Raw genomic sequence first — 27,612 nt, 5'->3', positions numbered from 1 at the left:
CTCCCACTTCCAGACTCCCACGACCCCTCAGTAAAACCTTGCAAATCCACTTCCACAGTGATTGCATTCATTTGGAAGTTCTCTGTATGAATGGGTGAGATTTGGTAGCTCTGCTACTCTTTAAAGTAACCTGTCCACTGACAAGAAGTGACAAACAGAAGAAGCAGTAACTCATGCCATTTGATGGCACTGGATCTGAAGATGTGCTGAATGGTTGCAAGTATTGCTATGGCATACTCAGTGCATATGTATGTATGTGATGTCAGAACTAGATACTTGCCTTCCATGCTGTTAGTGAGAAACTCATTTTTTACTCTGTCAGTGTAATTTCTGATTCACTGATATTAAGCCAGTTTAGCCAGCATCATTACTAGAATTACTCTGATACTTACTGCTATAGTAATGAGTGGTGGATCCAAAGACCAACTTTATCCTGCTTGCTGGAAAAAGATATCAGGAGAACAGGCCGAGCTGGTGTCAACCAGGTTGCAAAAACTGATTTAAAACATGTATTCTATTGCATGCATAGCAAGCAGAGCCTGACAGGTATGGTTAATTTTGATCTGGCTTCAAAACCACCAACATCTGCTGAGGGTAGAGCAGGAGAGATCCCTCCACTTTTAATCACCAAGCAAGTAAGCTAACGTGGGTCATGAGAGGTTATATTCATTTGCAGATGAAACACATTCTGAAGCAGAAGGAGAAGACAGAATTGGGAGGAAATTGCATTGTGGAGATCATAACCACTTGCATGAATTTGGCTTGTCAGTGTGCTTTGGTGGGCCATTCGTTGAAGCTTCCCATCTCTTACGGAGCTCATTCTGCTTTGTTGTTTGAAGAGTTTGAAGAGAAGTTTGAAGGAGCTGGGCTTGTTCAGGTTGTTTATCTTGGAGAAGACAAGGCTCTGGGGAGATTTAATTGTGACCTTCCAGTGCCTGAAGAGAGTTACAGGCAGGAGGGAGACCGACTTTATACACAGTCTGGTAGTGATAGAAGTGGGGGTGGCTTTAAACTAAAAGAGTTGAGGTTTAGGTGAGATGTTAGGATAAAATTCTTCACTCAGAGGGTGGTGAGGCCCTGGCAGAGATGTGGGAGCCCGTCCCAGGAGGAGCTCCAGGCCTGGTTGGATGGGCCCTGTTCTAACCTGACCTGCTGGGTGGCAACCAGCCCTGAAGCAGGCAGTTGAAACTGGCTGATCTTTGAGATCACTTCCAGCCAAAGCCATTCTGTGGTTCTGTAATAAGTTCAAAAAGTTACCGTGAATTTCTGAATAATTTTAAGGAACAAAAGTACATTGATGTAAATAGAATCTCTGTGTCTGCTGTTCCAAGTGCCAATGTCAGAGGTAGTAAAGGCCCAAAATAACAAGGACTTAAAAGAGGGAATAACTTTATTTTAGGCAAGGGATCTAATACCTTACAACGTGCAAAAGAAAGCCCAAATTTTTGCAGTAGTTCCTAGCAATCGCTGTAGTAAAGGAAAGAATAACAGTACAGTGTCTTCTCTTTTCTTAGAAGCATGAAATTGAAATGAAATTTCTGCCTTTCATTTTTACTTAATATGCCAGAGAGTATATCTATACTTGTTCTTTTGTTAGTTGAGTAAAATTGCTGAAGAGGGAGGCAACAACTCTACGAGTCCATAGTGGGTAACAAAAGATTCATGTTTGCATTGTAAAAGCATTCTCCCTCTCCTTCTGTATTTTATTTTTTTTCAGAGGAAAAGATATTTTTAAAACTGAAAGACAGAAGGCTGGAAGAGTTGACTTACTACTGGCAATTCTGTCTATATGAGACAGAGATCACAAGCCCTCCATAGACTAAAGCGGGCAGTGAAGTATTAAGTGTGGTAGTATCAAGCCAAGCCTGTTGGTGCAAATACGTTGTGCAAAGATTTGGCTCAGTCTGTTGGATATGAAGACCCTGCAGAGTGAAGGGAGCAGCATGACCTATCTCTTCCCTAGATGCTTTCCCTGAAAGTGCATGAGTGGCAGAGCTTCCTTGTGAGGTGGATCGTGCTATTGCCATCACTTTCACAAGTACAGTGAAGCAGTAGATAGTTAGGTGATCGTTACAGCCCTTCCCTGCACCAGGTTTCTGTGTTTTCTTGCTTTCTAAGGCTGCCACGGGAGAGCCATGCTTTTATTTGTGTATTGAACATGCTCAAGCTAACAGGCAAGATTTGTTTGGCAAAGGAGGTGAGTGGTGCCAGATGATGGCTCTTTGGATGGCAAGTCAGAGGATGCCATGTGAAATGTGGTATGTCTCTGGAGTGACATCTGGAAGAGGAACTCCATGTATCAGATATTTTTCTAATCTTGCCTTTCTAAAATGTGCTTCAATTTTTTGTTTTATTTTCCTTGACTTTCCTAGCCATCTGGGGTCAATTAGTACTTAAAACTGTCCTCTTTACAACCGCAAGTTAGGCTTTTATTCACTAGAGATGGACAGGGAGAGTAGCTCTGTTTAGCTGAGCCAAAAACAGTAGCTTCAAGATCATGCTGAATCAGCATCTCTTCAGTCACCTAAACCAGAAACTTGAAGTCTGTAGAGAGAGGCAGCGGTACGAAGGGATGGTGTGATGATAGGTGTCAAGGCTGAACAACTGTAACGGTGCCAAAAGTCTGATATGAACCGACACAGGAGGCAGACTCAAAGTCTGAAAACACAGCTGGCTTTTTTGAAGGTCTTTGCAAAAATAGGATAATTATTTTTGTCATTGCAATGGGTCTTTCAGAAGTAGTTCCATCAGTGTTTTTCTGCTATTTAACTGCATTTCTCCTAACTGCTTGAAGTAATGATAGAACTATGTTGCTTCTCTTTCCTGCTTTCTTAGATGGGTGATCCAGAAATGATGATATTTAATCATAATGTGTTTAAAAACCACATTTCATTTGGTGGGATGGATGGTCCACATGTTAGATAGGTGCTACTCTCTCAAGTGTCAGCAACTTTTCAGAGTTACCCCATAACACAGTGTGTTACCATAAATGAATTTCTAAATGTTGCATTTATGGTGAAATTCTGCTTGTTGGAGTTCAGTAACTTTCATTTCACTAATTGTAAATAAGTGTTGAATGTCTTTCCCCACTCGGTAGTTCTCTCAGTGGTACCAGCTAAGACAGCAGCACCTATCAAGGGAAGACATCACAGACTGTTGCATGCAATGCTTCCAGTTCCAGTGTTTGGGAATGATATGTGGGAAGCTGTTACCAGATTTGGGGATTTTCTTTCAGTCTTGTAGGCAGTAAGCCATCAAAACCTCATTAGTAAGAAGCCACTCCTGTGCTTTTGTGTTTCGGACTTCCTTTTTAGTGGAGATTACATTTTTTGCCACAATGCTCCGGAGTGGAGTTCATTGGGAGATCCTGTTGCCTTTATTTGCAGTTCTTGAAAAACACAAGGCTGAACCCAGAGCTCACACGGGTATTAAGTTAGAAGCCACCTTTGTTTGCTGTGAAAGCAGAGTCCCCTTTGCATCTTGTTACTGCTGAAGGAGCTGGGGTGGGCTGGGGGCACGGGGAGAGTCCTTTGTCCACTTTCAGCAGGAATGCTTTTAGGAGCGTAACCTTTTGGCAGGAAGTCCTCATTGCTGCCTACCTTATGCTCAGGAGGTCGAACAACTCCAGTATGGTTCAAAAGCAGTGTGACCCCATCCTTCATGCTCTCTGTCCCCTTCCATCTGCCCACTCTTACCTGTTTATAGGCTTTGTTGGCTGGGCAGAGACGAAGAAGCAACCAGTTTATTGGCATGAGTGGCATTCAGGATATCAGGGTGAATCCTGATTTGCTCTAATCTTTTGCATCCTGCATTTTTATTTTTTTTTTAACTGTACTGCTTGGAGGCACCTTTTGCCATGCAAGATGTGTGCAGAAGAACCCTCATTTTCCTGCCTAAGGGAGGGATCAGTGCAGTGCATGCAGTGAAAATGCAGCCGGGTGGGTGCACAAAATGGTCACACCAAAGTGTTTTTCACTGGTCCTGTGTTTTCAGTTTCCTGGAGAGATGATGAAGTGACTGCAGACATGTTTTCCTTTCGTCTGTGTTGAGGTACTTGGGGCCTAATACAAGATAGGGCTTTCTCTGTTCTTGGTGTACTACCTGGAGCCAGTTAAAGGCTAAACAGGTTTAAGATTATTACTTTTTTTCACTTTTTCTCCTCTGTCTTGTGGTGATCCCTAATAAAAAATAATTATATCATCAAGCAGAATTCTGAGCATATACCTGATTTTGTTCAAGATAGTCCTTTCTGAAGTCTGCATGTGGTGTGTTTTGTTCTCCAGTTTGCAAGAGTGACAATGTTTCAGGAGCAAGAAAGGAGAATGTAGGAATGAACAGTGAGCTGCTGTAAGGCGTAGGCAGGCTCATTGCTACTCTTCAGCATGTTTTAAGAAGGATAGAAACAGAGGTCTAAAGAGGTGTTATTCAAGTTAGATTTGTGACAGTATCTCGCAGCTGATGACCCTGAGGCTGTTGATGGAGTTTTACTGGAAATCTTCTTGGTCAAATAGCAAAAATTCCCTAAGTCAGAATGGCAGCAGTTTCAAGTTGACATTGTAGTGATGTTTCTTTCATCTCTCACACACTGTGGAAAAATCAGTGAATTTCAAATCAGAGAAAAACTCTGATTTGAAGTGGAAATGGGAAACCTGAAAGATCTGCCATGTGGTTCTTTGATTTCCAGTGAAGCTTTTCTTGGAGAAATGCTAAATCTCCATTTTCTGTCCTCTGTATGAGCACGGTACTAAAAATTTGGAGCAAGGAGTGGAAAGAATGAAAGGCTGCTAGTAAGAGATGAGTAAGAAGGAATAGGGGTCACTGGAAAGCTATATAAAGAGGGGAAAAATGATCCTAGAGCTTGGAAGATGAGCCAGGCAGCTACAAGTGATGTCAGGCATGCTGGGATGTGTTGAAATGTGAAGCAGGCATTTGAAGATAATGCTTTTTGAGAAGGAGGAGTAATTTCCAGAATGGTACGTGAAGGCTGAGTTGGGAGTCGGGCACACAGAAAGACAAAATCAATTCAGAAGAGCACGTGTAGTGCAGCTTACCTGCTCCATCCTGGCTGTGTAAGTATGGGCTGGCTTTGAGAAAAGGGACCAAAGGCCAGGAAAGCTGCTAGCTTTGGCTGTGTGCTTGCACCATGGTCTGAGATTGAAAAATACCGGTTAGATCAGGGGTCATTTTAGGTGTATCTGATGAAGGCTGAGAACGCTTTGCGGGGGTGGTTTGCCACTGTGACTTACACAGTAGGAAGTGGTAGATGCTATGAGCAATAGGTCTTTCTCCAAAATCCTTTTTGGTGGCTAGTCTGTGGGCTGTATTGTGTACATCTTGCATAACTGTGGAAAAAAATTAATGGCTGCAGTAGCATAAGCCTGGAATTTTTAAGTGGGCTTGATTTCATGGCAATTTGCAGTTTTCTACCCTTTTGTTTGGTTTCCTTTGCACATAGGAATAGAAACGTAGGCTGAAGCTGATCTAAGCCTTGATAAACATGATAGCTAAGAAGAAAACTGTTTGTTTTGTTGTATCATCTGATCAGCCTTTATGCATCAACTCAGTATATTCACGTGCAGTATGTATCTGCCAGAAAGAATAAGTGTAGTTGAAACTCACCTACAATAAGTTTGTCATAATCCTGAAGTCGAAGAACATTTGTGATCACTGAAGTGTAAGACAATAACAGTTGAGAACCCGAGGGTAATCCTCTGCAAGGTTTTCCTGTTGTTCTTCTCAGTGGGGAAAAAATGTGACTGTGGCTGTAGCGCTCTCAAGTGACCATCTGTCTTTAGAAATGCGTGCAGGGTCTGCACATTACTCTTCTTGCTGTGTGCAGTTTCTGTGAGTTCTAGTTAGTGTGGTCAAGTGAATTATTTTGCTGTTCTGGACCAAATTACTTGGTGCCCTTTGAAATTCCTCCTGCGAGTCTATTGTAAATGGCCATGTGAGCCAGCTGGGTTGTGCAAACTCCCAGACTAGTTTTGCAGCAACTGAGGGGCTTGGGTGTTGACTGCATACCCAGCTCTCATCTTATTCTTAACCATATTTTTTCTTCTTGCCAGGAGCAAATGCCAGCATGACTAGGATCTGAGGAGGCATCTCCGTATTCCTACCAGAAGTTTGTGGCTGCAGAGGAGGGGTGCAAGGACAACGGGAACATTTTGAGCTAAAATGGATATCCCCACCGATTTGGTTCCGTCCTCCATGATGTCACAGCCTGAGGTGATTGAGGTGAGGAGATCACAATGAAATTCAAACAGCTAAGCTGCCTGAACTTTTTTATTTCTCTATTGAATCCCTGCATTTTTTTTTTATTTTTATTTTTTTCCCTCTCTCACAGTTTTGAGTCATTGAGGGAATTTTCCCTGAAACGTTGTATGAAAGACACTCATCATTTGCTAAGAATGTTGTTATACTTTGAGGTATGGCACTGTGTTATACTGCTATTTGTAGAAGAAAAGATACAGCATATTATGATCTTTACTGTTTCCATGTAGGTGTTCCCTGCCATGTGGTTTGATTTCACTGTGCGTAATGAATACAGAGTAGAAGAAGGTCACAATGGGGTTCAGTTGGAATAAAACCACGGGAAATTTCAGGTTCAGTTCTCTTATTAGGAGAGCTACGGTTTTAAGCCAAAACCAGCAATAAAATTAATAATATACTTACAATTACTAACAATTACTAATCTTACTTTCATGAGTCAAAGTGCGTGCTTAAGACTTGATATTTATAAATACCTAAGTGATTTCTTCAGCTCCATGCACTGAACGCCACGTACTTGTTCCTGCTTGTGAAGTAAATATTACAAACAGAAAAGAAGATGTTAGGTCCAATGAAGGTTTCATCTTGGAAAGTCCCTTTGACTTGAGACCCAGGTGCCTGTTGGAACTTAAAACTTTTAAGGGTATATACTTTACTGAACATGAAACACAGCTGGTTAAGTTGGGTGATACCATCAGAAAATCAGCAATCTGAGGTTTCTTTTCCTTTTTTTTTTTTTTTTTTTTCCCTTTTGCTAAAGATCTTTTGACCTGGGAGAACTGAATCTCTTAGCAGTGAGCACCAAGGAATGCAGCAGTCTGCAGAGATCTCTGGACCTCTGTGAAGCTGCAAAAAAACTTACTAATGGGTGGTGGAGCTGAACCCAAGACTTTTTTTAGGGGGAATTCTTTGTGCTCCTTTTCTTCCTGGATTTCAGATGAAGAACTAGTACATTTCAAAACTATTTTTGTTGCTTTTCAAGTCTGTGTTAGTGTCAGAGAAGGGTTTTGTCTCTTTGCTAGCAGGTCAGTACACCTGGCAGGAAAGAGATTCTGCATGGCTGTGTTGCAGGGTGCTTGGCCACTGATGGACTCTTCTGCCTTCCTGGAGAAAGGCTTCCCCAGACCATCCCCTGCATGCTCTGAAAGGCACTTGCACCACTGTCTCCATGGATTCTCCCTTCAGAAGCTTCTTGGTGTGTAAGAAGTGTGTGCAACTGTTCAGAAGTTGCTGTTCAGTATAAATGCCTTCTTGAGGAGAAAATAAGGTCAAATGTGGTGTAGGAATGAGTGGGAGAAAAGCTATCACTTTTAAAGGGTTTGATTGAAAATGGCATTCTAAACTACAGTTCTGTTGCATGTACCATAAATGCACACTTTAGCAGTATGTGCAGGGACATTCTGCTGAGCATATCATGCACAGGATCTGGATCTCTAGACCAAAGACAAGAGGCAAGAAGATTATACTGGACATTGGCTGGTAACGCAGATGTGTTTAGTTGGAAATACTAGTGAGAGGTGGTTAGTCAGACTGACTGATCTTAGAGGTCCTTTCCAACCTTGGAGATTCTATGATTCTGTGGCTCTTCCTTCCACGTCTGGGTTTTAGAGGCCATACTTCCATAGGATGTGAATTGGGAGCAAAAACAAAATGGCAACAGGTAGCAAAGGAAAGATTGTTATCTTGGTGTGGGTTGTAAAATTGTATTCTCTGAACCTGTTACTGTAAAAGCAGATTCCAGTTTCACAGATGATATCCACATGGGAAGGTTTAAGTGCATGTGTGAATTCCCCACAGCTTTCAGTAAGCCATGCTGGATATGATGGTTACAGGACTACAACCTCTGCAAAGGAGAAATGTCTCCAAAAAGCCAGCCTGGAGACTTGTGTTGCTGAGGGCAAGGAACAGTTTTTTAACAGAAAAGGACACTGTAACGCATCTTAAAGGGAAGATCATTAGGTGGAATTACTGAGATGAAGCAGTTTCCTAGTGAGTGGGCTTGCCTTTAGCATTTGTGCTAAATGAGCATTAAAATGAGCTTTGGTTATTGTTTAGGAAAAAATACATCTGTTAGAATACCGTTTTTTTGTTTGTTTGTTTTTGGTTTTTTTTCTGCAGCACATTATTTTTCCTTTTAAAACTAAGTTGATACCATAGTCAGCTGCAGAAGACATTTAGGGTCTAATGTTTTAAAGATTAAAAAAATAGAACAACTTGGAAGTAGCTTTGCATGCTTTCTACGTGAGCTAGATGGCATCTCATTTATTATTAAGAAAGAAAAAGAAAAAAGTTTTTTGCTACTTTACTTCAATGTTTCTTTTTTATTTTTATTTTATCTTTTAGCATTAAATCTTTTCTTCAGTGTTACCAAGATAGTTGGTTTCCTTTCATCTGAACACTTTAGCATTATAAATAAGTACAAATGTACTTGTCACAGAAACAAATGCTCCTTTGATTGTCATCAGCCATTTAAGTGCACTAGGACAAGCAAGAATAGGCTGTTACCATGCCAGATAATCCCAGAGACCTCAGCGGTGCTTTTTGTAGTCCAAAGCCCACTTAGACAGGTTTTGGCTTAGGCTTGATCCTACAGATGCTTGTGGTGACATCGCAATGGGGAAATTTTTGCTAATTTAATTGAAATCTGTATCTGTTGATAATTTAATTGAAATCTGAGTCAACAAAAAGGCTCAGATTTAGGAAAGGTTTTTGAAAGTTGCTCCTTAATACCAGGTGTAACATTGCTACTACTTTCTTATTGCCAGTCTGTCAGCACAAGAAGGGACTTAGATGCATCTCTACAAACCTCTGCTGAAGCAACACTTGTTTTCCACAGTAACCTCTCTTGATATCCTCCCACACACTGATCTCTCTGAAGCTCTGCTCCAACCTTCTTTCCCCCTCCAGCATTCACCAGAGATAAGGACTTAAGGCTTCTTGGCCATGTTTAACTGTGAAGGATTTCAAGGTCATTTGACTGACTGCAGCTGAGATGTGGAATAGAAAATGGTCCTGGGACAGCACTCCTGATATATCAAACAAGTCAATTAAAAGAAAAATTGCCATATTTAACAGTCTTTTTTTTTTTTTTTTTTTTCCCCTGAAAAATGTATCAGTCATTTAAGGTAAGGTCCTGCAATGGCTTGGTGATGGAGTTTTCTTGTAAGGCTGAATCTATTTGCAAGCAAGACACAAGCTGTTCTGTTCCTTAAGAGACAGAAAAATTACAAAACTCTACATTTTTTTAAGTTTCAGGATTATTTTTTTTTATTTTATTTTTCTGCAAATCTGACAACTTCATGCTTCAGCTTCATATGTGCAAAAAGATACAGAAACCTGACTAGTCTGATAGTGCAGCAAAGCAGAAAGTTAAAGGAGGCTGCAGGAAACATTTAATATCCCCGAGGGCTTTGCATTTTGCAAAGAGGAAACACAACAAGTGGTGATCTAAACAGAGCAATTTACTCTGTGGAGTGATTAGTATCTTCTTTTCTTGTGAACGGCATGAGATGAACTCTGCTATAAAAGCTTTGAAGATGAAATGAAGTGAGCCTTACTTGTTTAATGAAATAGAGACTTCCAGCAGTGCTTCAGAAATGCTTAAAACAAGAAAACAACAAAATTCATCACTCTCTCTTTGCTTTTGCCAGCAGTGGATTCTACCAGCCAAACGCTAGAAGTAAATGAATACATTTAAATAACCGCCTTGCAGCTGTTCCAAAGAGAAACCCATAGCAGATTCCATTATAGTGTCCTTTCATGGCTGCGTGGTTACCAGAGCCAAAAACCACTTCTTCCACTCAGTGCCACTGAATACTTCTTTATTTTCCTTTCCTTTTGTTGAAATTAGAGTTGAAGAAGTTTAAGCTATCCATGCCACAGAATGGTCATCCTCAGCAGCTTTTTCCTCTTTACACTGGTGCCTAAGAACAGGCTCCTGTGGGTTGGCACAGCTGTCATCACCCATTTCCACAGCAAAACCCAGCATGTTTCATATTTTGCATTTGCTGCCCAAATTTCTGCAGATGGTACAGGCACTGCATTTCTCTTCACTTCAAAGTGACTAAACAGATTAACCTCCGTACCAAAACAGACCTCTGGGGGTGGTGATTAAGGCAAATGAGAGGACAAAAAGGAAATGGTCAGACAGGAAGAAGCAAAGAGTTTGTGATTAGTGATACACCTACCCAAAACTATTCGATGTATATTTCAAGAAAATATATATATATATTTGCAGCAGTAAATGCAAGACAATCTTGTTCCCATTTTGAAATCTTGGTTTCCAGCCCACAGTGAAATGTGCAGGTCTCGTTAACATAATTCTGAATAAGCATTTTGTTTGTAGGCTAACCTCTCCCAAGTGCTAGCATTACTGGTTTGCTCTGTGAGGAGCGATGGAAGGTGTGCCCTGGAGATGCAAACAGCCTCAGTCTCCTCCAGAATTTTTTCAGCATAAAAGACCAGTCTTTCAGCTGCTGGAGCCAAAAGCTCATCCCCAGCTTGAATGTAGAGCACCAAATTGGGCCTGAGGGATGCACGCTATGTTTCATTATGCATGGGAACTCAGTTGGGATGTTGGAGGAGTGGGTTTTGTGGAGGCTTGTTCAGTTTGTTTCTTGTTTTGTTCTGTTTTGTTTTGTTCTGTTTTCCCTCTGGTTTATTCCCCTTTGAAGGTTTCTAAGGCATCACACATGGAGCAAAAGCCCTTTCCTCCTGGGGCTGGGTAGGCCTGTCCTGAGCTGCCCTTGATGCAGGAATAACTAAGCAGGTCAGATGTTGGCTGCGATGATCAAGTTCAGGAAAGCTCCTCCAGAAAAGAGTGAAACTCAAGGAGCTTCACAAAACCCCTTTACATAGTGTGCATGGAACATTTAGCCTCAACATTCTGCAAGACATACTCAATCTTGCCTTCCCAATTAGTGTGTTTTTGCTCTATCTCTGCATTGTAGTGATGGCATCTCTTTCAGAGGCGCTTGGAAGGCAGCATCAGGGCAGCAGAGAAGTGCTGAGTGGTCTGGGAGAAAGTAATCAATGCTCAAAGCCATTGAGCTAATGGAAGGGGGGGAAAGTGGTGATGTGGAACTCCACCCTGTATCAATTGGTTCTGAGTTCGAAAATATTCATCAGAGCATGTAGGTACAGCTTGGAAAGGATGCAGCTTATCTGAAAACATTGGGTCTGTGGGAAAGGAACAATGAAACAGCAGGGCCTAAATTACATGATATGTTGCTGGAGCGATGGCTTCACTCTCTGTCTTCTGTTGGATAATTTTTTCCAGTTCGGTTAGCTTTTTAGTTTCCTAAATCTACTTATGCAGTGAAAGGAGTTGTATTTGCATATGCATGCTTCTTTCATTAGCTGAAGAAAAGGCAGAAGTTTGAATCAAGAGAGCTAGCAATCTGTGGGCCTGCTGGAAAAGTGTTTCTCACCATCACTGCTCTGAACTAATGAGAAACCATGTTTGAATGGCATGAGTCCTGATCTGTCTATCCTGAAAAGTTGTACTGTTGAGTCTGTGCATTTCAGGCTGGATAGTCAGCTTCCAGAGGAAAAGAATTTTTAGCTTCTGCTGGACTTCAAGCTCTTGCCTGTTCTGTTTTTTCAGTCCTCAAAAGCTATTTTTGACCTTGATTTTGTAGTAATCACAGTGAATAAGCACTAAAGAAAGTCAACACCCTTCTTGGTTTTATAGTCAATCTGTGGAGGTTGTTGTAATCATAGCTTCCATCAGGATCTGTGTCACTTGTGAATTATACCTTCCAGCAACAAAACTGCTTCTTTTTCCAGTGTTGCTGGGTCTCTTTGGTGCCATGAGTGCTTAGATAGGTTAGGTTACCCTTTGCAGGTGCAAGCTGCTGGTTAGCCCAGGACTTGTACTACCTGCAACATCTATTAGATCTGAAACTCAGCAGTAGAATCAACAACAAAAGTGTTCTTAAGATGTTGCCACAGTGTCTGTGTATTATTTTTTTCTTAATCACGTCACAGCAGAATTAAAGGGATCTCCTTGCAAACTGATTGATTTTCTCCTACTTTTTCAGCTGTGAGAAATGAAAAATGTTTCTAGTGAAACAAGGAAGTGGCTTGCTGTGACTGAACCGCCAAATCTAACATTCAGATTTTATTCCAGTCTGTCACACAATTAATACAGTTCTAGAACGGGTATGTGAAGTTCTACTGTGTCTTGGTGGTAGAGTATTACTTCATTTTACAGACATAAATAATTGCATAAGGCTATGATGAATCAGTACCCTTGTCTCAAGAGTTTCTTGATTTTGACATGTTGGGTTAATGGCCCCTATCAAACTCTTCTTTTACCCTTAAAGGAAATACCTTTCTTTTTATCCCTTTACTTTCGAACCTCTTGTTACCTTTGCATTCTCAACAGGTTTTGCTTTGCATTAGATAGTGGAGAGATTTTTCTTGCAAATTGGATTTTTTTTCCTCATCTGTTACAACTTTACTTTTATAAAGTCCATGGTTTAGCAATTGCAGCTTGAGAAATTATTCACATATTGATTCAATTATTCCTAAATGTACTCTTCTGTGCTTCCTTTAAAGATATTCTTAATTGATACCCTTTTTGTGGATTTTGAAATTGGCAGTTTCCCCAAGTTTTTCTGTTCTAGCCTTCCTGGTATGTCGGTAAATTTCAGAGTATTTAGCTAAATTTATAGCATACTATTGCTTCTCTCTTCAGTGCTTTCTGTTCTAAAGATAGAGCTGTAAGCCACCTATTGCTATTTTGGAGTACTAACTCACCATTCCCAATTCTGCTTTTCCTCTGAAATGTTTTCTGGGTTTCTGGATAACACTGAGAATGATAAATATTATTTTTGGGATCCAAGGGCAACTACCTCAGAATTAAAAGCTCATCCTGTATAAGATGAGTCTCCACTGAGTCTCATAAACTTCAAGGAGATTGCATGCAAGTTGAATGACTTCTGCAAATTTGAGGTCTCTGGCTTTCACTTGGCATATCATACTATGCAGATCTGTCATCTTCCTCAGGCTTCCTTGCCAGATAAGTGGCTTTTCATCTTCTCATTGTGTTCTAGGTAAGAAAACAGCAGTGTGTCAAGGTTAATTCTGTATGAGGGGAAAGGAGAGAAGCAGACTGCATTTGGAAGGGTTAAAATATTTTAAAGTGTTCGCTTGGATATGGAAACATTTTTGTGGCTTCCAAGTTTTAAAGGCTCTGTAAAAGTCAGACCTTAGTATTCTAAGAATGTTCATCTCTCTTTCTCTCGGCAAGAAACAAGTGTGCCCATCTTCTTGGTGGGGGGAAGTCTTTTGGGGTTTTTCCTTCATAAGTGAATTAAGGAACTTTGCAAACTCTCAGATTGTGGGGGTTTATAAGCTGATCATCTGCCCTTCAGGCACCTTGTACTGACTTAATTTGGACAGCATCAGTCAGTGTATCTTGCACCCTACCCATCACCAGGTGCACAGCCCTCCCCACTTGGGCTGCCACTCACCACCAAGCTCCCTTCTCACCTTTCTGCTCTGGGCAGCCAATGACTTCTCCACTCCAGTCTCTTCTGTAAGAGGTGAAGGTGACAAAGAGCTGCTCACCCAAGAACATCCCATGAGCAAGACTGCCCCATGCTTTAGTCCAGTTCCTTACCTCACTCTTTCAGTTGTGCTGAGGGGGCCAGGGAAGCAGAAGGCTGGATCAAGCACCAAACACTGGAGATGAAGTCACATCACAAGTTTTCTTCTCAGTCTTCCCACTACTTGCCCTAGTAACATGGCTGTGAACCATCACAGGAGAGGAGCTGAGGGGACGCAAGTAGCAGACAGTGGCTGGAGGTGCCAGTGCCAAGGCAGTATTCTCACCAGGTGAATAGGTGTTGTCTGTAGAAGCAGGGTGAGTTTTATTTATTAAGTGCTGGTGCCAGATTTCCTGTTCTGTGTGTGCTGTGTTGTGGTTGCGACTGGGTTTTGTGTTTTTAAAAGACTTAACCCCATGTACTCAGGATTTTCTTCTTTGACTTGGGACAACTGTGTCTCAAGTATTAAATCAACCTCTTCTGTTTAGAGGAGGCTTTGATTTCAGCCTGCTGTTACTCCATTTTCCTTTATCTATCTAGTTGGTTTATAATTCAGATGTTTTCCTGCACAGATGTGTCTTTGGGGTTTAGTTAACGTAGGCAATTTGCAGCTCTGTTTGTTTTAAACTTCTGTTGAGATATATTAAGTGGATGAGGTAAATCTGGGGGCACTGTACATCTGGCTTACCCAGGCAATGAAACACACTGAGTGAAACTTCAGGAAATTAAAATATAAACTTCCCTGCCCCTTTTCCTGCAGGGACAGGAGAGGGGCTGGGTCTGCCTGCTTGCATGTGCAGTTGTAGGATGTTAACACTTTCAGTACTCAGGGGTACATTGTATTTCCTTTTACTCAAGCCTTTGCCTCCAGACAGCAGCATCACACATAAATGGGATGCCTTGGGATCTCTGTATGCTTGTGACCTGTAAGGTCAAAACTTTCCTGTCGGATATCTGCTGGCATCTGAGAAAGCTGATCATCTGGAAGTCCCCTGTCTGAACTTTGGTCAGCGACCAACATGTTCTTTATTACTCCCACAAACGGACCCATTTATTACAGTACCTGGAAACTCCACTTGTGGACATAAATCAGCTCCCAGTTCAAATCTCAGAAGCAAGCACCTGCACAACCAAGATCCTGATACACGACTCTTTCCCCTGGGACTGAAAAGACTGCTCTTAAAGGAAGATTCCAAGTTTTAGATTATCATAGCCTGAACACAAAACTTCTTTCAGAATCCTTTACACCAGCAGAGCATTTTGTTCAGCCTTCAAAATGAGAGAAGAAAAAGGTCAGCATCATGTTGTTAATCCAGGGTTATTCAGGCACTGTCCTGTTTTCAAACCTAACAGGGCTCAGTCTGTGACATTTTACATACTCGTATGTGCACTGCACTTGTTCATCCCTGGCTTGGCATTCTGTGAATGAAACAAATGCACTTGGTGCGTGTTACAGTGAGCCTTGTCTTGTTTCACATTTCATATGAGGAGAGCAGGATGGGTACTGCAATATCAGGGCAGTATTTCGAAGTCTAAGCCCATATGCAAAATGCAATTGAAGCAAGGGAGAAAGGAGAGGAGTACCTACCACTTTTCAATTTTCTGCAGTTAAATTGTGCGTTCTGCCAGGTGTTTTTTGCCTCTCTCAGCAGGAGCAACAGCAGAGCGAAAATTGTCAAGTATGGGCAGCAGCCAGCTGCAAGAAAAATTTAGATCAATAAACACATGGACAAAGAGAGAATTTATTCAGGATAACAAACATTCACTAGAGTTTGGAGTCCTGACCTCCTCTGCAATTGAAATTGCAAGACTGCATCCAAATATTCCTATAGAGGGCAAAAACCAGGCCATTCACATAATTAATGCAGATGTTGGCAAGCTTTTATAAGGGCCACTAATTCATTCCTATGACTTCCTCCCTCCCTCAAGGCTTCTTATACTTGACCTGTTATTACCACACAGTCCTTAAGCAAAGAATTAAAGCCAGATGTCTCTAAGTCTCCCTTTGTTAAGCATGCTTTGTAAATCAGTTTTTCTGGGCAGTGGAGAAATTCTATATGAGAACTTTTAAAATTTCTTAAATAATTAAGGCTGAAGGGTTTTTAACCTAAGAGTTGATGTATCCTAGAGGAGCAATTTAAGTTTTATAGTCAGTGTGCTGAGAAGTACTATTTACTCTAGTTCTTAATTATCCTGGGTTTGCAAACGCTTCTGATCAATGTTTAGGTTAGAATTAAAATCATTTTTAGAAAAAACTTTGTCTGTTGCACAGATCTAGCTGTTATGTAAAGCATTTGGGTTATGGGTGGAAGGGTTTGTACACCGCTTCCTTGGAATTAGCTTAGTTGTGCTGACAAATAGGTGAAACTAAAGAGAAATGGCTTTGAGTAATTCTAAGGAAATCTTTCATCAGATACTACTTTAACTGGAGCGCAATTACTAATGCTGTTTCCTAATTGTGTACATTTTTAGTTTCAACCTGAAGGTTGTTTAAGCTTGAAGCGTTTCCTTCAGAATGGTTGGAATAGTCCAAAACTTGAGTGTTTTTTTTGTTTGTTTGTTTCTTTCTTTGCATGTTTTAATGGGAAGAAATTCTTACATTTTGATGTTGATCTGTTATTTTTTGGGATGTAATACCTGCTTTCTTGATAAAACTCCTCTATTTCTGCATTGAGAAAAATAAAAATGAATTTCAATGAGTGGAGTTTTGACAGAAGTAAAACCAAAGACAGTTCTCCTGAGTTTCTTCAGCTGGAGACACAAACTTCTTGTTGGTTTTCTTTTTATTACCATTTCATCCCTGAGATCATTCTGATAAACCACTGATCCTTGATAAACAAGGATCCCATATGTTAGTCCAAAGAGTTTCTTTCTGTGAGATTTGCCTTTTGGGAATTGCACTTTGAGTAACTGATGATAATAGAACAAGAAGAAATGTCCCTGATGGAGATCTGAGTGAAACAAATCCTCCTGGGAAGTGCAGTAACTTTTCTTTCTCTTTGAGGAACTTGTCATATATCACAGCTACAGACAATGCTTTTATGCACTCGTAACATAAACAAAGTGTTCTGTCACAGAGTTAATTTCTTTTAATTATGAATTGTATGCCTGTCTCACTAAGTGAGTTTTTCAGCAGGTCTGCCTGGACAGAAGCTCTAATGTTTATTATGTAATTTACAACTATGTCAGAAATCATGCTCATTCCCAGAGCAGATGGAAGTATTTCTGGTTGTTTCTAATCTGGTTGCAGTTACTAGACTCCTCAGAGCAATCGTTTGTGATTTGTGGAATGCTGTTTGTTCTGGAAAAGTAAATTTGTTCAGAAGCATGTTCTCTTTCTGCCTCCACTGCCTCTCCCTGCTCTCTGTGCATGCCTTGTCCATTGGGGCAATCATATGTTTTCAGTTCTGATGTCGTTCTTTTTCTCTCTTTCCCCACCCCCCCTCTTCTTGCAGTCCACAGCCATGAGTGAACCACAGTGCTACTACAATGAAACCATTGCCTTCTTTTATAACCGAAGTGGAAAATATCTAGCCACTGAATGGAACACTGTCAGCAAGCTCGTAATGGGCTTGGGGATTACCGTCTGCATCTTCATCATGCTGGCCAACCTCTTGGTTATGGTGGCTATTTATGTCAACCGCCGATTCCACTTTCCTATTTATTACTTAATGGCCAACTTAGCTGCTGCGGACTTTTTTGCAGGGCTGGCCTACTTTTACTTAATGTTTAACACAGGACCTAATACTAGAAGACTGACTGTAAGCACCTGGCTTCTCCGTCAGGGTCTCATTGACACTAGCCTGACAGCCTCTGTGGCCAATCTGTTGGCCATTGCTATCGAGCGGCACATTACAGTCTTTCGCATGCAGCTACATACTCGGATGAGCAACCGGCGAGTGGTGGTGGTAATTGTTGTTATCTGGACTATGGCCATCGTAATGGGTGCCATACCAAGTGTCGGATGGAACTGTATTTGTGATATCACTCACTGCTCCAACATGGCACCGCTCTATAGTGACTCCTACCTGGTCTTCTGGGCTATTTTCAACCTGGTCACTTTTGTGGTCATGGTGGTCCTATATGCTCATATCTTTGGGTATGTCCGCCAAAGGACTATGAGAATGTCCAGACACAGTTCTGGACCTCGCAGGAATCGGGACACCATGATGAGCCTCCTGAAGACTGTGGTCATTGTGCTTGGTAAGTGTTTACTTTGTCCCCTCTACCTTATCCCCTTTGTTTCTTACCAGGTGATTGCAGTAATGCATGTCCAGCTTCTGGGAGGTCAGCATCATTTGGAAGATGGTAGAAGAGGTAGGGGCAATAAGAAGCCCCATCATTCATTACTGTGTGGGTATTATCCAGCTTTTATGAAAAAGAATATCAGAGATGTGGTCACCCAGCAGTGTAGATGAAACTGATGAAAATAACAGGACCTTGACACCTAGGGGCTTTGTGGAGCAATGCAAGTTTAAAACCTGCTCTAACAGCTTGTTATGGGCTCTGTTCACCTACTGACATGGGAAGATGCCAGATGAGGAGGTTCCATTATACACTGAAATACCTCTTCTTTCCTTTTGCCACCCTAAAAGTGATGTATGTATTACAGCAGTATTTTGTGTCTGAAATAAAAGAAGGAGCTACCGGCTCTTGTTGAAAGGATGCTCAACAAGGAGTAATTGCCTATAATCTGAACACAGGAAGTTCCATACTAACATGTGGAAGAATTTCTTTACGGTAAGGATGGAACACTGAAACACACTGCCCAGAGAGGCTGTGCAGTCTCCTTCTCTGGAGATATCCAAGACCTGCCTGGATACCTATCTGAGTGACCTACTGTAGGGTACCTGCCTTAGCAGGGGGATTGGACTCAGTGATCTCTTGAGGTCTCTTGAAACCCCTACAGTTCTATGATTCTGTGATTTCACGTGTTAAACAAGACTTTATGTACAGTAAGCTAACGTCTCTGCTGAATGGTTTGGGAAAGATATCACATGAGGTATTGGTACAGTTCTCTGGAGGTCCCTAATGTTCAGGGCTTGAAAAATGAGGAGATAGAAAGCAAATATTGTAATGCACTTTAAGTCTAAAGGTTTCTGTCTTTTTGGACAAGTGTATTTGATTTGATCTTAGATTCTCTGCCACCTTAAAGCTCATCCTGGATGGCAGGTATCACTTCCTGGTGATTTTCCTTGCAGTTCCTTTTGTTCTTTGTTGCAGCTGATGATGTTGAGCTGCAGGAAGGTAGTTTCCTGTTTTGAATTAATTGCTGTTCATACACCATTGAAGTATTTCCTCTGAGGAAAAGGATTCCTTCAGGCTTAAAAAAAAAATGAGTGGGGGACAGTAAGCACTGATATCAGTAAAATGCATTCTGGCAGGAATAAATAAATACAATGAGACTGATTAGACAGCAAGCTGTAGTTATTGCATAGCATGTGTGGGAATAGATGGCAGTGTAAGTAGTGGCTGCATTCTTCTCTGTTCTTCTCTGGTTAAATAATATTCACCAGACTGAGGGTGACTCCAGTTTAAGTGCTACTGGAGATAAGCAATATGTCTGATTCCACATGTAGATTCTTTCAGGTAAAATGTGTTAGTACTGAAGGTAGTACATGTAATGTTTTCCATAAAATTCAAAAAGGGCCTTATTTTCTATCCCTAAATTCAGTGTTGTACTTTGCGGTAGCTCCTTTGCTAATCCACATAAGACGCCATTTATAGTGAGAGACAATGGGTTCTTTTATGAAATCTCAAAGAAAAATGAATCTCCAAGCGGTTTGGTTGCACAAACCAAAGTCACAGAGCTAACAATTAAAACCATGCCTTCACCTTGCTATTGCCTCTTAGCTGCAAAATGAAGATGGGGGCAACCACAGAGACTGCAGAGGTTGAATGTTTGTACATCAGGGCGTTTAGCAGATGACCAGCTTAGCCATGAGAAAAGCTCATTACTCACCACCAGCACACGAGTCCTGTCCCACATCTAATAATCACCTCCAGTGGAAGTATGCTTTGTGGCTCTGAACAGTTAGAAGTGCTGGCTAGGTAAAGCCTGCTCTCAGAGGATACTTGAAGCAACCCCTGATGCACTGGTGTTCTTGTGCTGCTTGGAGTCTGCTTGCAAATCTGGTTTACAGTTTTCTCAGGCAACAGACTGAATTCCCAAATGTGGTATTTCCCAACCACGTCCTTCCAAAGACTCTACAGTGGCAGAGTTTGTTTCTGCTTTGTCAAAGTCAATAAAGGTGGGTGGATCTCCAGGGCTGCCTGCAGCAGTGTGCTGAATGTTTATCTTGTGACCTCTGCTTTTTTCTGCATCAGTGAGCCTCAGTAACAGAGAGGAAAAGACCCCCTGCCATCTTTAATGATGCAGAGGAGGCTAATACATCACACAGGAGGCAGACACCACCTTCTTCTGAAGGTAGAGAGAGGAAATGCAGTGTGTGAGCAGCTCTGATCACAGCTGAGTGGGGAAGGAGCTGGAGTGATTCCCACCATGGGACCCCAGAGATCTGAGGGAGGCCCGGATCTGGGTACACCTGTGAGCACAGGCAGGTGGACAGGCATCATACAAGCACACACATCCTTGCTTTCAGGACCTTTGTTAGAATGCTTGCACTGAGTGCCATGTCCATGGCTGTGCACAAGAGGCCGATTGTGCATCAGGAGCAGTCGGGGTCTGGCACCCAGCATCATTCCAGGGTGCCGAGTCCTAGGAACGCATCAGAGGCACAGAACAGCTTTTTTTTTTTTTTTTTTTCCTCCCCCTTTTTCTTCCTTTTTTGCTTGTTGTTGTGTGTTGGCTTTTCTTTTCCTTTTTTTTTTTTTTTTTTTTTTTTCCTCGAGTGAAATATTTTAAACAGAAGGAAGTGATTTCATAGTTGAGCCCCTTTTTTTTCCCTTCTAACAAGGCAGCTTTTGAAATCTTGTGAATGTAGCAAGGAACATAAAGCTCTCTCTCTAGAGCCTGCATTTCCCTGCACTCTGGGGCAAAGGCAGGGCTGATCTGTACACCACACACAGCCACAAAGCAGAGTCTGGCTTGGCTTGCAACTCAGTGGCACTTTGCATTTCACCACTATCATTTGTTACCTTTAAATGAGCAATCAAATGAACAAGCAGAAACCCTGTGGATGCAATAGCCGAAAGCTGGTATCACCCCTTCTGCCCTCCCAGTTTTTGTGTTTCATTAAAGACAACTCTAAGCTGCTTTTTTGTGGTGGCAGACACCACCAATGAATTCCAGAGCTCCAGGCTGATAAACGAGCTCTGCTTTAGCTTTCCATGACCTGAAAGGAGACATGAAAGGTGAAGTGTTTTTAGACGTTTTTATGAACTTTTTTTAGTAGGTAAGTATCAGTATAGATCACAAGTCCTGATCAGCCTGTATGGTCTCCTGCCTTACTTACAGCTTTTCATAAGGTAAATAACTCTTCCTTATTCTTCCATACATCTCTTTGGGCAGTCTTCTGTATCTAGATGGTTGCCTCTGTCTGAGAACCTTTCTTTTGGCACCATTATGGTACAAAAGAGATTATTAAGGCCAAAACCAACCCACAAAGCTGAACCTGGTGTGTGGTCCCTGTGCAGAATGTTTAAAATTGTGCAGTGGTTTTGTCCATCCTTTCTTAGTAATTAGTCAGTAGCTCTCCATGAGACGGGGTGGGAGGTTGCTGTCGGTGAGATAATGATACTAAAGTTTTATAACTAAATTTTAAGTAATAATACCAACAGCTCTTCCTCAGTCAGTCCCACCAGTTAGCCTTATTTCACAGTGGTGTTTGGCCAAAACCAGGGATGCCTGTTGGGCTGAGCAGCACAGCTCTGCCCTGACACAGGAAGAAAAAACAAAGAATTCTTCACTGCTCACCCTCTAAGTTCCTGGGAACTGAGAATACACTTTAGGCCTTCACTGACTATAAGACTATCTGCTTTGCTTGTAGGGATGTGATTTAATCTGCAAAATTTGGAAACTAATGTGAGCAAAAATTAAAAAAAAATAAAGTGGAGGTTCCTTTTGTCTAAACTACTTTGATTTAAAGGAACCTTTGAAGACAGTCCCTTGCCTTTCTATATTGAAGCAATAAATGCAATAAATACATCTGGAAGTTCAGTGTAAACATCTGGAAGGGTGGAACTGCTCAGTAACAGCTTTTTTTTTCTGACCCTTCTTTCTGACACAGTTAAGAATTGCATGAGAGATCTTATTTATTTTCTTACTTACTTTTACTTACTTACTTATTTACTTTTTCTTTGTATTTTTGCAGCTTTTCTTTCGGTTAGGTACCAGATAGGGATATAAAGCTGCAAACAACTACAGTAATTTCAACATACTGTAGACAGGCAACCAAGGCAAATAAAATACAGTACTGATAACCTTTCTGTCTGATTGACTGATTGAAACTCTGGAGTTCTTTGAAAGTATGTTTTTAAAAGATGTTTTCAGTATTGTTGCTGTCTCTCCTGGCATGCATTCTACATCTTTTTCCACTTCCTCCCCCATAGTATAACTCCTGCATAGTTCTTCAAGCAGCATGACTTCTAAATTGTCAGTAGAAAATGAAAAGAACAATAACTAGTGCTACAGCCTGAATGAAAGCACTCCAGGTTTCAACAGGGGGATGCCTTTATTTCAATACCTCTCATGCAACGTCAGGTGACTAACAGATGTTGCCTGTCTTCATTAGATCCTGAACCTTAAGGCTTTGACATACCTAACCTTTATTAAATATGTTTCGCCCATTGCCAAGTGGTCCTGTGTTGATATCAAGATGATATTGTAAAGACAGGACGTGGTCATGGCTTTGCTTGACTTTCAGCAGATCTTCCCTGCCCATGGAAGGTTACTGTTAGGGTTCAAAGTGAACATTAGCTGTGGTAGCATATGCTGCTTATAGAAGGATGCTTCCAAGAGGCTGGGGTTGAACTCTGAGCCCTGCAACTAGAAGGGAACAACCTGACTCTCCATCTTCTCCTTGAGGAGATGTGCTGGCAGGAAGACAGACAGTCTTTAGCAGCTTTTTTCAGCTGGCCATGAGCCTGTCATCTTCGCTGAAAACATCCTTCTACAAAGTATTGGTGACCCTGTTTGAAGAAATCAGCTGCATCCAGTTGTTTTTTTCACTAATCCTGTGTGTTCTGGGGAGAGCTGAGGTATTGAGGTCTGGCCAGCATGAGGACATTTCCCATCTTCTCTGAAAGAGAGGGAATGTGAAGCCATAAATACCAGGTTACCCTGTGGCCAGCACGGGGTCTCATTCAGAGTTACCACCCAGACTGACCCCTGCATCACAGTAATGTCGCTTGTGTATTGATGTAGTGCTGGTGGAAAAACAGGGCAATAAACTCTGGGGCTGGCGCTTGTAATACGAACCTGAGCATCAATGACTTTCTGTTCTAACACACAGAGTGCAGTTATGCACAGTCCCAGTGTTTTTAGATAAGTGTATTATATATATATATATATACATATATTTCTTTTCTATCCTAACGATATTTCGATGTTGGAATTAAAGAAAAAAAAAAAAAGTGTACCTTCAACTTGCACATAGGTGAGGGAAAATAGCAGTCTTTAGATTATTGCTGATATTCATTGCACTGTGTAATTGTGAAGTTACTGTGGTTTAATGCCGACGAAAATTAAAATCTCCATGCTGTTTGTTATCCAGAAGAAAAGCAGGTTACCAGTTATTATATTCTTACATGTAAGTGTCCATATTCTTATTTTCTTGATACAGCTCTCTTGCTGTATTAACTAGATACCACATAGTTCCATTAAGGGATGAATACCTTTTATGAAGATCTAATTAAAAATCAGGGGGATGGGTTTCTGCTCTCAGTTGAAGTACTGGAAGTGTGAAAACTTGCTAAGACTCTAAGTTGCATTGCATGCATCAATACATATAATGTAGACTTGATGTTTTTTTTTCTAGTTTTCTTGCTTTTTCTATGCTGCTAGAAACATCAATACTCTGTGTGCTCTCTGACACTTAACAAGTCTCTCTCAATCTCATTTGCTGGTCAATTTTACTGCTGTATTTACTCCTGTAAACATACTCCAGCTGATCTTATCAGACTATGCCTTGTAGCCCCAGGCCAAATAACTTCTCAGCGCTGCTTGGCAGGTGAAGGTACTGGAAAGAGAAGTAAAGAAACGTGGCATGCAGAAATTACACCATGGACTGTTTCTTTGTGCGACAAACCTCCTGACTGGCTTCCCTTTTCAAAACAAGCCCGTGCAAGCTCTCGCTCCCAAAGGAGAATTTTTTGGTGCCTCGGAAGCAGGCAGTTCTTTCTGTGAACCCGGAGCCCGACGGGGTGTGTTGGAAGTTTGGTTCATAATGTTTTCTTTAATTTCTTCCCTAACTCTCCCAACTGAATTTACTACATCCTTAGCTAAAGCGGATATGTCCTTGGTAACTGTCTTTTCTCTAAAGTATTCCAGGTATCCCTCTGTAATTCATCACTTCACCCTGGGGAAACCATTTGAAACTTTTCCCCTTCTTTTCCCCCTCAGTTAAGAATAAGTATTATTTATTTTCATTTGGGATCCTTTGAAACTGTGCTTTGAGGAACTTCCATCATTTCCCAAGGCAGGAATGTGGTTTTATTTTATTTTATTTTTGAGGGGGAAAAATCTCTCTAGTAAATCCATTCCTTTACACATGATGGAAACGAGACCTTGTTTAATAAAAGTCTTTCCCCTGACTTCACTATAATTTAGTACCTTTCGGGGAAGAAATAAATTTAAAGGGCAAACGAGAGCTCTCTGGGTTCCTCTAAGAATGGCCAGAGACAAATAAAACCTGAGTAGTTCAAGGCTTACACCCATGTTATTTTTTATTTAAAAATAAAAGTGAAATAAAAAGTCTTGTAATTTCTTGCACTGGTTGTTTCTTGTTTCCAAAAGTCTTTAAAAATAAATTTCAAAAACAGATTTTCTTCTTGGAAGGCCAAAGGAATTGTTTTTTATCTTAATTATGAATGACAGCATTTCTGGAACAGAAGATGGGAATCCATCCATTAGAAGGGTGACAGTCAAGCATAGAGTAAATCGTTTTGTAGTGTGAGGAGATCTGGAGTACAGTACAAGTCTGGCCACTGGCTTGCATTTTCATCTTCAAGATGGCATTTGTGTATGGGTGGAAACTGCTGAAGTGCTAAGCCAAGAGAGAGAAAGGCCAAATTTACAGCTAGACCTCAGTTTAGGGCTGCATGCACAAAAATGCCAGCTGTTAACTTGTCACATTGCAAAACCATACTCAGCAAGGCTCTGAAGGACTGTTTGTTTGGAGTGGTGGAAAACATTTTGAACAAGAGGCTGTTTTGTGGGAGAAGAGAAGGGTGCTGCTTCGTTCCTCACAGGCAATAGGAGCAAGAACTGTGGGTTCTGAAAACAGAAAAAGAGAATTTTCTGCCTGAAATTATCCCTGCCTCTGTAGTTTATATGGCTCGTAACATCAAAATATATAATTGTTTCCAGTAGGAATGCATGTGGAGACATCTAAGATGCATCATCTTCCCTCTTCCTGGCTTGTGGGTAGTGACTGCAGCCTTCAGACAACAGCCTTTGTGCCTCCCTGCTTGCAGTCTCCACATGAGAAACGTGTTAAAGGAGAAGGCCTGTTGTGTTGGGTTTTTTTTGTCAATGCATGCATTTTGAAGCTGAATGTGAATGACAAATGTGATTGGAGCACTTCTGTTTCTGGCATTACTAGCAGGACAGCTTCCTGTTTCATACAGCTGTGGATGCCATCAGTGAGCTCACAGATGGACGTGTGTTTTTTTGTTTCAGACAAAAGTCTGCTTTTTTAATTTATGTTTTCAGCCATTCCATGAGTAAGGTTCAGTCATGCACTTGCAGACTTGTTGCACTTCTTTAATGGTGAAAGTAATGACAACAGCAGAAAATCTTCGTGCTGTCTGCAGGTCTCATTCTGAAACCCTTCATGCTGGAACCCTTCCATTTGTCTCAGCCTGAAAAAGAAAAATAAACCCTCTTTCTGTAACTTCAGGTTGTTAGAGAGATACAGATGGAAAATGCGGGTGCTTGCAGAGGAGCAGGTGGTCATTCCTGCTGCATCGTGGCTGGGGCCATGACCTGGCTGGTGGCAAGCGTGGTGTTGGCCTGGGTCTGGGCATTTACTTGCCCCTCCTCCTCCTCTCCACTCCCCATAGCTACTCTATCGGAAATCCTGAACTCATTGGGAGTTTGGCTTCCCTCGAAATTTACTATCTTGTTTATTTTAATTGCTTTGCACACGGAGAAAGGTCAAAAAGCATAATTAGTGCAAGCTAGGAGGAAAACCTGGAGAGCAGTTAAAGGGACTCTGAGCTGGTATGGAAGGTCACAGGGCTTCAGAAGGGTTGACATCATTTGTTAAGTCTGATGTGTTTCTTTTCCACTCTGAAGTGTTGTCGGTGGTGGGAAACTGTTCTCAGTAATGAGGTGCTCAAACTCAGGGACCTTCCACAAGGGGTGGTGCTTGATGTCCAGAGGGCATCTGCTGCAGTGTGCTGGAGCAGTAACCTTTTGATGCCAATGCTGGAAGCCTAGAGGGTTATTTGGAACAACTAAACCAACAAAACCACACTTCCAGTAACACAATTAGGGAACTGAGGAGGAACATGGCTGTTGGTCTTTGTTGTGTTGGACTAAGGGATGTCTCTCTAGGTCTTTCTGCTTCAATAAATGACTTTGTATATTAGTATGCTTTTGCAAATATGGCTGTGGATTTACGAGGACAGTAAAGTTTTTTTAAATATCTCCTTTTGTGAAAGAGGAAGTGTTCCCCTGAAGGAGAGGGAGAGAATTTAGCTGTTACAAGCAAGAAAAGCTGCCAAGCTGACGCATTTATCTCCTTTTCATGGAAATTGTTTCCTATGACCCTGGACTCAGTGCCTCCCTTGTTCACCTAAAAGTGTCTCTGGGAGCTGTTTCCTATTTTCTGATACTGCTGTAGCAACAAGAAGAAGTTGTTCTTACATATGGTATTGATAAATCTCTTCTCCCCTTGTTTGAAGTTGCCTCTATGTGCCCACTTTCTGCTTTTCTAGAAGTACGAGGAGTAACAAAGAGTTGATTTTTTTTTTTTCCCAGCAGAAGCTGTGTGTATAGAAAGAAAAAAAGCTGCATAAATCTATGGTGTATTTGTAGAAGAGTTGCTGCACCCTTCTGTTAAACAAACTAAAAATGAAATTCTAGTCCTTAAAAGGAAAAGAAAGGATACTTAAAGAAAAAAAACAAAAGATATTAAGTGGTTTTGGATATGTAACTGGATGCCTTGAGTTGTATGGGTTGTTTATTTTTTAAGTTGTTATCTCTTGTTAATCATCAAAATAAAGCTATTTAATGACTCATTTTCTATCATAACTGCATCCAACTCCTTTTAGAGGAGATGGCACTGGACACTCTGCTCATACACCCAATGTGATGCAGTTGTACCAGCACTGGGGACCCACTGTCACCTGCCAGTCCATGCACACACACATGTCAGTCAATTCCCAGTAGCTGTGCAAAAGAGCATCTGCATAGTTACTGGAGAACCATTTCATTTCAGTCAAAGCGAGCAGTTGAAGAGCAGCCTGGATTTGATTTCTCTCTTCAGCTGGCAGCAGGATGAGAAACAAAGAGGGTCTGATAGCATTATTACAAAGCCAATGTTGTTGTGCTTGTTAGTCATCAGCTGCAATGCCTGTGTTTGTTACAGGTGGATTACTGCTAGTAGGGAAATGTATTTCTTTCTATGTATAATAAGAAAGTGCCACCTTAAGTGATGTGGAAGGT

At 41.3% G+C, this 27,612-nt stretch overlaps 1 protein-coding gene across 4 annotated transcripts in view; it reads left to right on the top strand.

Moving 5' to 3' along the window:
- Positions 1 to 27,612, top strand: part of LPAR1 (lysophosphatidic acid receptor 1) — a 59,279-nt gene that overhangs the window by 16,397 nt on the left and 15,270 nt on the right. For all 4 annotated transcript variants that reach the window (XM_015849875.2, XM_015849878.2, XM_015849876.2 and 1 more), the window contains exons 2-3: positions 6,066 to 6,234; positions 17,276 to 18,023. In XM_015849875.2, coding sequence (XP_015705361.1) covers positions 6,175 to 6,234; positions 17,276 to 18,023 — 808 coding nt within the window. In that variant the 5' untranslated portion in view covers positions 6,066 to 6,174. The remainder of the gene's footprint in view (positions 1 to 6,065; positions 6,235 to 17,275; positions 18,024 to 27,612) is intronic.

This window comes from Coturnix japonica, chromosome Z, assembly GCF_001577835.2.
Source record: "Coturnix japonica isolate 7356 chromosome Z, Coturnix japonica 2.1, whole genome shotgun sequence".
NCBI lineage: Eukaryota > Metazoa > Chordata > Aves > Galliformes > Phasianidae > Coturnix > Coturnix japonica.
Note: the sequence above shows the minus strand (reverse complement) of the source record. Positions and strands in the feature narration are given on the sequence as shown.